Genomic DNA, 11,080 nt, shown 5'->3' with positions numbered 1-11,080 from the left:
CCATACTCGGAAATAAAGAAGACTAGCTTAATTTTTCAAAGAAACTCATAGAATTTATTGTAATATTTACAAATATTCTGGATTCCTCCTGCTCCCGTTGTTGGAAGGAATCCACAAGATTTCTTAGTAACACTTGATTAATTTCTCGTATAACTCCCAATGGATGGTTTGGTCCCATATCCTATCCCAACTTCATATACTATTGTTTACATAAATTGTGATTGTAAAGGTAGCTTTTACTTGTTATATCAGTTTTACTAGTTCAAGCTTAAAATCCATGATTTGACCAAATAACACTAATCAGAACAGCCAGAACCTTTAAAAATACGTTTCGCTAGATTTTTTTTTTTTTTTTTGAAATCACCGCCTCTCAAACATCGATCTGACGAAAATCGTTCGCTTTTATTTTACCTTTGTACTGCTGCGCCAACAACACAAAACCTCGAACCGACACATTTGAAATATGTTTTAAATATGAAACTTAAACGACATGCCTACACATTATCAAAAACTAAATGAAAAATGTTACGTAACTATATACAAGATTAACGAAAAACACTTCAAATGCGGGTGTCGGCTGGTATTTTTGGGTTTTCTATTTCGCACGTGCATGGCGATCGGCGAAACCGATGAGTGGAATGTACTCGTTTAAAATAAAAACAAGAATGCCGCGAAGTTTAGGAAAAAAAACAAGGATACGTTACAAACAAATAAATTACTTACTCGCTACGCACTACAAAAAATGGTAATGATAATATAAAAGTTAACTGAATTTAAGGGCGACGGATCAGCGCGAACCCTACTTTACGGTAGGTATAAAAAAATGACTACACAAATCATAAGTTAATCGAAACGAAAAACGTTGCGGCTCAATCTTTTTTCACTGTCGTCGTCTGGTAATGTCATCCCGACAATTTGGGTATATGCGATCCTAGGAATCTAAAGGTCTGTACACACAACGCGGCAACTTGGTAACGTTGTTCGATAAATGGGCCGTTTTAACATAAGTACATGAACATTAACGGCCACGAAAGGGGTCACTTCCTTGACACTTGGTGGCAAAAGATCGCAGCAAGTGCTGCGGATAGTAACCCCTTTCTTGTCCCGCTGGTTTTGGCTAGTTTGAACAGCGCAAAAAAGTCGTAACGAGGCAAAAGTTGCGTCGCCAGTACTGAATTAAACACGCTCAAGGAACGCCATTTATCGAGACACAAAACCGGTAGACCGCATGAACTACTTTCAAGGTTCGATTGATTCCGAGAAAAAACGCGTTCCAGAGTGTATGCTAAACCCGAGACCGCGCGCTAACCACGCAGAGAGAGTGTCTTCTTTACACAGTACTAATTGACAATTTCCATTTCGAAAATAAAACCAAAAAAGGCCGAAATAAAGTATTTAAAAAAAAAGTAAAGTATCTCTCTGGAGCTGGTGTCATCGGATATCCGCTTTAACAACACGCTAACGTGTACCTTTCCGATCAAAAGAGGATATTAAAAGTCCAAATCGAGAGCGAACAACATCATACATTATAATAATATACCTAAGTTAACCGGCTAAAGGGGTCTAACGGTGAGGCACGAGCCCTCGTACGCCGTCCGAAACCTCAGCTCTGTCACTTGACATCTTCGCGCGCTTTTTTCGCGGGCGTCGGACCCTGAGCTATTAATTTATCGTCGTCTAGTCGCCTCTTGACGAAACTGATACTGTTCGAGTCTTCGTCCTGTAACCAAAGCGTTTTTCAGGCCACGTTCATCCTATCATACTCAAGGCGCAAACTGGAACGTGATCGTAGCAGATGAGTCGAGTAGTATCACATTATCAGGCATAGACGGAATTCATACTAATTAATAGAAGCAGCATATTTAAAACCAAATCTTCATACCTATGTTATGTTAAGCAGGTTTTGCAGTTTGCACTTTAAAAGAGGAGCATCTAGTCATTACAAAAAAATATATTTGAGTAGCGATGACACGCCACAATTCAGAGGTAATTTATGTAATAAATACAAACATTTTAGATTTCAACTAAACTTAAGTTGCATAAATAGCTATACATATGTTAATTATTTTTTAAAGTCGTATTTCAGGTCTAACCTGCAGGTTTATATAAGTAATTAATATTAACCATTTTATTTTTAACAATATTTCAAAAATATGTTGTTTTGTTTCTATTTATATTAAAAATAAAAAAAATTATCTAAATAATTAGGTTCTATCGTATTTGTGACCAGAATTTTAGGATTCCATATATTTTCTTTGCTATACTATGCTCGCGATGCAGCGCTTGGCACTTCTTGGCACCAAAATTTGTAATAAGCAGGAAGGTAAAAACATATTTGTTTCACAAATATCTAAATAATAAAGTTGCAGCTTTTAATGTAATTTCAAAAAATTAATGCATTTACTTTTAACCACTTTTTCCTTATTGGCATTTAAAAAAAATAACTTTATGTCAAATTTGCCTTTACTTTGCTCTCTAAGATAATCTAAATTTAAAAGCCTACAATTAGAAAAGAACAATACACTTTACAAACAACACAATATAATATCAAAATCTACACGCGAAATTGTCAATAATAGTTTGCTAATTTTTCAAAGAAACTTCCACAGGCTACTGTAATACTTTTTACAAAACTTCTGGATTCCTTCTGCGTCGGTTTTTGCTGAGTGGAAATTCAGAAATCACAAAATCAGACCTAACATTGAGTCATTGTGTTTACAGAAAACCTACGCACACAGACCGATACCTTAATGCATGGTCACATCACCATCCGGCCCAAAAATCATCGGTTATCAACCCTCTTGTTCACAGAGCCGTAAAAGTCACTAAAAACAGAATGAAAACACCTTACCTCTGCTCTTCTCTCTAATAATTTCTGCATTAAAGATATTAAGCATTGCATCAAAAAATACACTTCACCTCAACCTGCCAATAGCAATGAGGTCGAAAGCAATCCTACACTTGCCACTGTGGTCCTTCTTTACGTTCAAAACATCACTGACCACGTGTCAAAAGTTCTAAAGAAGTATAACGTCAAAATCAGATTTACCACTTGTTCAAAAATCTCTCAACATCTGCGGCTCGTCAAAGACAAAATTCAATTTGAGATGCCAGGAGTTTACAGCATTCCATGCATATGCGGCAAAGAATACATTGCAGAGACCGGACGAAAAATATCATCTAGGCTCAAAGAACACGAAAGAGCCTTACGACTAAGACAAATAAACTCATCAGCTGTTGCCGAACACACTCATGAAACCGGGCATAAAATTTTATTCGATAAAACTAAAATTCTTGCATGTAATCAGTTCTTTTACCAACGAAAAATCCGAGAGTCTATAGAAATCTATAAACAACCTAACAATCTTAACTGCGACTCATGTCTCTACCTGTCACCAATTTGGGAATCAGTCATCCGAGACTGTGTTTATACCCCTCATTAGCGCCCCCTCAAGCAATATATAAGCAGGTACAGAGTAAAATACGAGCCAGTTGCAGTCAAGCTCTGAAGAAGCCAACAGGATGATTGGCGAAACGTCAGCAATTTCGATTCAGCAAAAACCAACGCAGGAGGAATCCAAAAGTTTTGTAAAAAGTAATAGTTTGCTAATATTTCAATTGCTTTCACTCGTATTAGTAAAAAAAGCACCCTCAAAAATATTACTCCTTGGGGCGTTTTCTAACCTTACAAAGTAAAATAATATATTATCAAAGAGTTTCTTTTAACTTATTATCCCAAAGAAAAAAAAATTAAATGACTTCTGTGCGACATCGCAAAAGGTTAGTTGTCGAACCATTATTTTTGAAAAAGAGTTTTGATACCATGTTTTTTTATATATTTATAATTATTTCCTGATTTACAGGATACAAAATGATTTTATCAATAAAATTAACACAACAAAACTAAAGCCGTGAATTCAGTGATAACTTTTACCAACAAAAAGAAATTTTAAAGTAAAAAAAAATCAAAAACATTTTCAAAAAAAATGGCGACTTAAAAAAATTGTTGAACAAAACATTGCGTTACCTGCATAGAATCTTTAGTAGATTCAGAAGCGGCGGATGCTGAAACTGAGTCTTCATCGCCAACGCCCTCTGACGGCGGTGGACTTCCCGTATCCGTGTCCGCGAACGAAGCGGTCGTATCGCGCGTATCTTCGTCCAAAGCGGCTGCTGGCACCGTGGCAGTCGGAGCAACTGTAGCTTTGCCGTTGAGTGGAGGTAACACGCCTCCTCCTCCTGAGCTTTCGTCCGACGTGGCTGTCGGGTCAGCGTCCAAAGAGTCACCGTTTTGGTGCAGTACCGCGATGGCTGGAGCCATGGAGTTGCCATTTTCTACAGGAATACCTGTCGTAAAGGACACAATGTTAACAATAAATACCCCTTTCATCATCAGTCATCGTCTGAATCAAACTCATCTTCCGATTTTATCAGATCTGCATGTCGAAAGCAGTTTGAAATAGTGGTTGAAGTAACATTCCGATATTGTGCAAGTAATTTTATGGAGTCAAATTACTGGATCAAACGGCACAAAAAATGTCTGCGGTAATATGTCTTAAGGCATTTTGGAGGCAAAAACTCTAATCTGATATTTGAAAGGATTAGATTTTTTGAATGAGCTGCACAATTGTCAACCAGAAGTAATATTTTTCTATTTTAACGTTTTAGTTTTTCATCCCAATCCTTTGTAACTCAACTTTGACTGCTTCCCACCCAAACACTTTCCTCCTCTAAATTTAAGGGTACGATATGGGGTCATCTTGTAGAATAGCCATTTACCAATAACAAGAAGTTTGCATTTTTCGGTTCTTGCCATATTTGCACAAATCCAAACGGTGTACCTCAACTTTGACTGCTTCCCACCCAAACACTTTAGCGTACGATCTGGAGTCATATTGTAAAATAGCCCAGTCTCGTCACCATTGAAAATATCCTCAGAGTTGTAATTTTGTGCAATCCTGGGCCACTTATCCTCTAACCAGTTCAGAACAGCTTGTTTGTTAACATCTTCTGCTCCACCAGAAATTTTTCAGATGTTTATGTTGTGACGAACTTTAAAACGTTCTAGTCAACCTATACAACACTAAAATCCTCACCCTATAATTCCCTGGCTAATTCTTCGGCTTTCGATTTCAGAACTGGACCACTTATTGCAATATTTTCAGATCTTCGAACTTGAACCCATTGTAAAAGAGATCTACACCTGAATGTACAAGATTTTTATTTTTTTTTAATCCTGTGCGATTTACAGTCACTTGCTTTCATGATGTTTTCGCGATTGCTACGAATTGTCGATATTTTTGTTTTTGTATTGAACATTATCAACAAATAAATCGAGAATTAAGATAATATACAAGGATAAGATTAAAAGTAATAATATTTTACACTCAGAAAACATACACAAACCTTCACTATCAGTTATATCAACAAATTGTAAATGCAAGAGTTGTACGGATCATGCTGAACTGCTAAAAACCACTGTCAAATGAAACGAATGTGGTTTATGGTGATCACTATGAACCATTATAATTTATAAATATTTGATTATCATTTGACATTTAAAATTAACTTCAATATCTAACTACAAATTTGCCCGACGATCCTCCATTATCCATATTCGACATTTCGCATTTTTCGTCTATTTTCCGATGTTTACTTGCTTCTTTTCACAGGAGATCCCTATAACTTATGATGGCCCCTTTACAATACGCAACTCAACAGTGAGGCCTATGGTACACCCACCACAGCTTTACATAAAGTGCTACTATTTACCTTCGAGCAGTTCAGGTTTGAGTTCCGACACTACATAGTGCGTCCAGATGGCGAGTTCGACTTTGTGTGGTGACCATCGGGTTGCGTCCGGCCGTCCTATACGCTCCGGATCTGCATTGAGCCGTTCGGCGACGCTACTAATGTGCTGTGCGAATTTCAGGTACTCTTTAGCTGTATAGTCGATACCTTCAATGTCGGGGATGGCCATCAAACATTCGTCTGCCATAAAAGGGGCAGAATCAGGACACGCGGCGGCCAATAATGCTAGAAATAACAAATGGAGGCAGCTGTCAGTAAATTGGTAGCTCTCTCTCTATATATAATTTTATATAACAAAAATAACTACATTATTTTACGTTTTATAAAAAAAGTCTAATATAAAACTGGTAGAGTTTAATGTGTAAATTTAATATTACGTACTCATTTATATACAAGGTGTGCCAAAAAAGCATAGCACATCAAAGCTATATGTTTTAAAAAAGAAAGGTCCTGTTACGCTGATTTGGAAAATATATAACGGCTTTTTTTTTAAATTAATTTTTATAATTTATAAAACTTCTGGATTCCCCCTGCGTCGGTTTTTGTTGAGTTGAACTAGCAATTTCAGTCAAGCGCTGAAGAAGCCAACAGGATGATTGGCGAAACGAAACGAACGAACGAACGAAACGAAAAACCGGCGCAGGAGAAATCCAGAAGTTTTACAAAAAGTAGCCTGTGGAAGTTTCTTTGAAAAATGAGAAGTTGTGGCATATGTTGTATATAAATAAGTATATAAATTTAAATCTACGCATTAAACTGTACCAAATGTAAAATAAAAAAGTTAGAGGAGTGTTAAATTTTTAATGGATCACAATTTACATATTGGGTTTGACTGTCAGTAATGTCGTCGACCACAATAGTCATCGAGTTGGTTAATAGTAATAAATTTTGCCCTGGTAAGAAGTTCGTGATACGATGAACAATTCTAATATCCTATAAACATGAATATCCGAATGAGCTTCGGTTTTCGAAATATGTTAGTTAGTAAGTATTTTCAATAAAGACATATTGGCAGAAATTAATAATTTTTCCACTAAATTTAAGGCAATTTCTTTGTAGGTCCTATCATTTCTCAGATCGAACACTGGGTCACTCTGTACATTACGTTACATTATTAACGTAAGTCCAACGATCGAGACAAAAATATTAGAGCTAATACAAAAGTTAAGTTAAAAGTCGCTTCAATTAATTGAATTAATTGAAATTAAAAATGTTAATATTTCCAACATGAATAAATTTTATTAACAACTAAAATACTTTTACATTAAATTTTATACCGGTTTTAATTATAAATTATAAAATAAACTTGTCGGTGCGGGTGCGGGCAAATTTCAGAACATCGCAGACACATGTACGTAAACTGTCTGTTACGCTCAACAGTCTCATCAAGCGGAAAAATAAATATCTAATGTGCGAACCGTGGCAGAGCTCCCACAAAAAAAATCGAACTTCTTTTTGCACTGTGCAATTCCAAACTCATTCAACCCGAAACAATCGATACATGAATGAATTATTAAGTAAACCGATTATGTTTGAGATGTGGCGTTGGTTCTGCCTGTTCCTATTTCGTGCAACTCAACAGGTGAGCGGAACCGATTCTTGTCGATGAAATTGAAATGTTTTGTATGCAGTGTGTTACAACAAGCATAACTGATATCGATAAAATCGACCGTTTTCAGAGAAAGAATAAAAACTGTTGTGACTGGTCCATTGACCGGCAATTAACCACTTCTTAATTGAAGGACAGTTGACCACTTCTTAATTAACTAGTCAAATTTGCTCAAAACGTGATAATTATTTAATAATAATATGTATTTTATATTAACTTATTATTATGCGTTTGTGATGTCCAATTTCCCTATAAACCCTCTTCAAGGAATACCCGAAAACGATACTTAGGAATTCGGGGAATCCCAATAAAAATATCCACTCTATTTAGTTTTTAGAACCAGGCGACAATATAAATAAATATAAATATATTAATATAAAATTCAATGCAATTTTAAAATTATTTCGGTCAATTGACTGGTCAAATGAAACAAAAAAAAAATAACCGGTCAATTCCACAACCCCCATGATGCCACTGATTTTTTTTCTATAATAAACTAGGCACATAATATTTTACATTCCTTTAATAATATTCTTATTTAGCTTTAATTCACCTTTTTATAAAATATAAATATTTGCTTTATTCTTCCTTTTCTACATAACGATAATGTTATCCATTTAATTTACCATGGTTACTGTGATACTATTTACAAATCTCCTGGATTTCTCCTAAATCGGCTGTTGATAAATCGAACTTGCTGACGTTTCGCCAATCATCCTGTTGACTTCTTCGATTCATCAACAATTCACGCAGGATGAATCCAGAAGATTTAAAACATTTTTAATCAAGTTTCGTACAAATGGTGTTTTATTTCTATTTAAATTAAAAATTAAATAAAATTTTCGCGTATCTACACACTAACTAAAAAATAATAATTGTACAGTTATTAATCTGAATTTTGGGAATGTTATAAAAATGAATGCAATTTTTAAAAAATGGCAAAAAATTGATTGATAGATTAATTTTCTCTCATATTTTGAATAACTTTATGTGAAATATTAAAGCCTCTACCTTGCTCTCTAAGACCGCACACAAACAACATAACAGAAAATCAAAAAACTAAACGCCAAATCTTCAATAATTGGTCACTAATATTTCGAGTGTTTTCAGGGGCAACTCGTCTCAGCAAAAAAAACACGTTCAAAAACTCATGCACGGATCCTATGTTACAATTTCTAAATAATCTTCTACATGATAGAAATGAAAAGTTTTTCAACACAACTTTAAAAAGCTTTAAAAATTTGCACGTTAAGTTATTTAGCAAGTTAATAAAAAGTATGGGCCCTACGTTCAGAAGAAAACAGAAAGCCATTTTCGATTAGGTCTAGTATTTAAACTATGTATATAACAATATTTCATAACAGATTTCATAAAGAGGGTACAGTTAAAATATGAGTTTTTGCTTTTCCAGTCAGAGAACGTATACACCTTTTTTGAGAAATAAAAACATATGTAGCAACAAGGTTTGACGAGCTCCAAAAACAGATACTACTAGTATTGTTACATGATGATTGAAACAGATTTCGACCAATTGACCCATCAACAAAACCATATTTTTTATAATGAAATGTTGTATATAGGATGTTTAAAAAAGAAGCAGCAGTATTTAGGGGCCTGATTCCTCAAATTATTTTATTAAAAAAGTTCCCACAAATGTAGACCCGGCAATGCATTATTTCCAAGTCCCAAATTTTTTTGTAAATTAAATCAAATATGTTCTCGCGGATTTGTTTGAAATTTGGCAGCGGTATTTCTGGAGATAAGGAGCTGATTTGGCCCTTAAAAATTAAATAGTGGCGTTACTTATTCGCTTCTTGAAATTTTCTCATATCTTCATTCGTTTACGAGATAAAAAATAAAAACTATTTTATTGCATGTCTATTTATCTATCATAAAAATATTTTATCTATATAAACAATTTACAAAAACTGTTTGTATTTCTTATTGCGTAAACTAAGCAAAATATGAGAAAAACCCAAGAGACGATAAAGTAGTAGTTTTAGTCGCTCTATCTCAGGAAAGTATGGAAATTATTTTAAAGTCAGCACGTACATTTTTCATAATAAATTTCATAAAGTTGCCCCCCTCCCCCCCTAACCCAAATGCTTAATTTTTATTTAGTTGAGGTCAAATCAGCCACTTATCACTATATATGAAAAAAAACTGTAACACCGTGTGTAACTTGGAAACAATGTATTTCCGGACCTACATTTATCGAAACTTTTTTTTTTTAGAACACTCTTTTATTGTCAACGCAAAAAAGTTTGCTTCTATTTGTGTAATAGGAGCATTCTGGTTTTTTTATTAATAAAAAAAAGATTAATGTTGTTTATTTCATCATTTGTTCACATAACTTCACTCACTAGCCGACAAGTACCAGCAACTCCGAAAAATGGCAACCTTCACGAACTAAAAAAAAGTGGGAAACGCGGTTAAGTGTACCAACCGACTCGGCTTGCTTGGGCAAGCGATTTAAAAGTGTCTATTTGCGTAACGAGTCGCCTCGTGCCCGCTGTTACGTTGTGTTACCTTGCCGTTATATTATAAATGCGAACAGGCAATTTGCGGCCTACTGCGTCTGCAATGTTTACGATCGCTATTGGTACAGCGACCACGATCGAATAGCAATTTTAATGTTATGTTTTGTACCTCTAAGAATTCACTTATGACTGTAGAAAAATATAAACTGCGCAGGATGTTTTAATTGCATGTCGGCGTCGAAGGTTCGAAAAACCAAAGTGAAAAACTGCCCACTGGCTACGCTGAGATATGTCTCAACAAAATATTCTTTGCAAAGCCTTTACTGACGATTTCACTTATTGTACATATCCTTCTATCTCTTTTTATTTATTATAAATAAAGTACTTTTAATATGATTTGCAGCGAGAGCAAAAAATTTTGCTGGGCTAAGAGAAAAAAACATTTTGATGCCTTAGATAACAAATTGGCTAATTGCTAATTTTGAGGTTATGTGTATTATAACATATCAGCTTTGTTTATGTTAATTTCTTTCGTATAAATTCTACATTGCCTACTATGAATATAAACAATAACTGTTTATTTCTAAATTATATCTTATTTTTCGCATAGTCCAGAAAATCCAAGACTACCACAGTATAGAACTTTAACAATACATACAGGAAAGAAATCAACTCTCCCGTCTAAAATATTTTTTTTAAAACGATTTTTTTGGAATGTTATACATATGTTATGCTTTGTTGAAATTTGGAATGTTATTTAGAAGTGGTAAACGGCCAATTTTGCTTTATATTGTTTAAAATTGTGACGTTTGAGGGCGTATCTTAACGAATATTACGACACTGACTTTTGTTTGTGTTGAAAAAATAAAAATCATGAATAATGATGTTATCGCGTTAAAATTATTTGTTAGGCGACCATGTTAATAATTGAAAAATAACCTGTTTGTAGTCTGGCGCGAACACACAGCATAGCGAAAAAATATACTAAATCTAAAAATTCTGATCATCATATTCTAGTTTATGTAATTTAAATAGAAATAAAATAACTTATTACCAAACGTGATTAAAAATACAATTGAAAACATTAAGACTTAAGAACAAATTTAAAAGATATATATATATATATATATATATATATATATATATATATATATATATATATATATATATATATATATAT

At 34.2% G+C, this 11,080-nt stretch overlaps 1 protein-coding gene across 1 annotated transcript in view; it reads right to left on the bottom strand.

The window, feature by feature from the left end:
- Positions 1–1,448: 1,448 nt before the first annotated feature.
- Positions 1,449–11,080, bottom strand: part of LOC132699010 (uncharacterized) — a gene marked incomplete in the record, with an annotated part of 13,509 nt that continues 3,877 nt past the window's right edge. The window contains 3 exon segments of the mRNA XM_060665396.1: positions 1,449–1,720; positions 4,028–4,347; positions 5,773–6,036. Of these exon segments, the coding sequence (XP_060521379.1) occupies positions 1,613–1,720; positions 4,028–4,347; positions 5,773–6,036 (692 nt within the window).

This window comes from Cylas formicarius, unplaced genomic scaffold (genome assembly GCF_029955315.1).
Source record: "Cylas formicarius isolate icCylForm1 unplaced genomic scaffold, icCylForm1.1 PGA_scaffold_3__17_contigs__length_32017465, whole genome shotgun sequence".
In the NCBI taxonomy this organism is placed as follows: domain Eukaryota; kingdom Metazoa; phylum Arthropoda; class Insecta; order Coleoptera; family Brentidae; genus Cylas; species Cylas formicarius.
The sequence above is the reverse complement of the archived record's forward strand: the minus strand, read 5'-3'. Positions and strand labels throughout refer to the sequence as shown.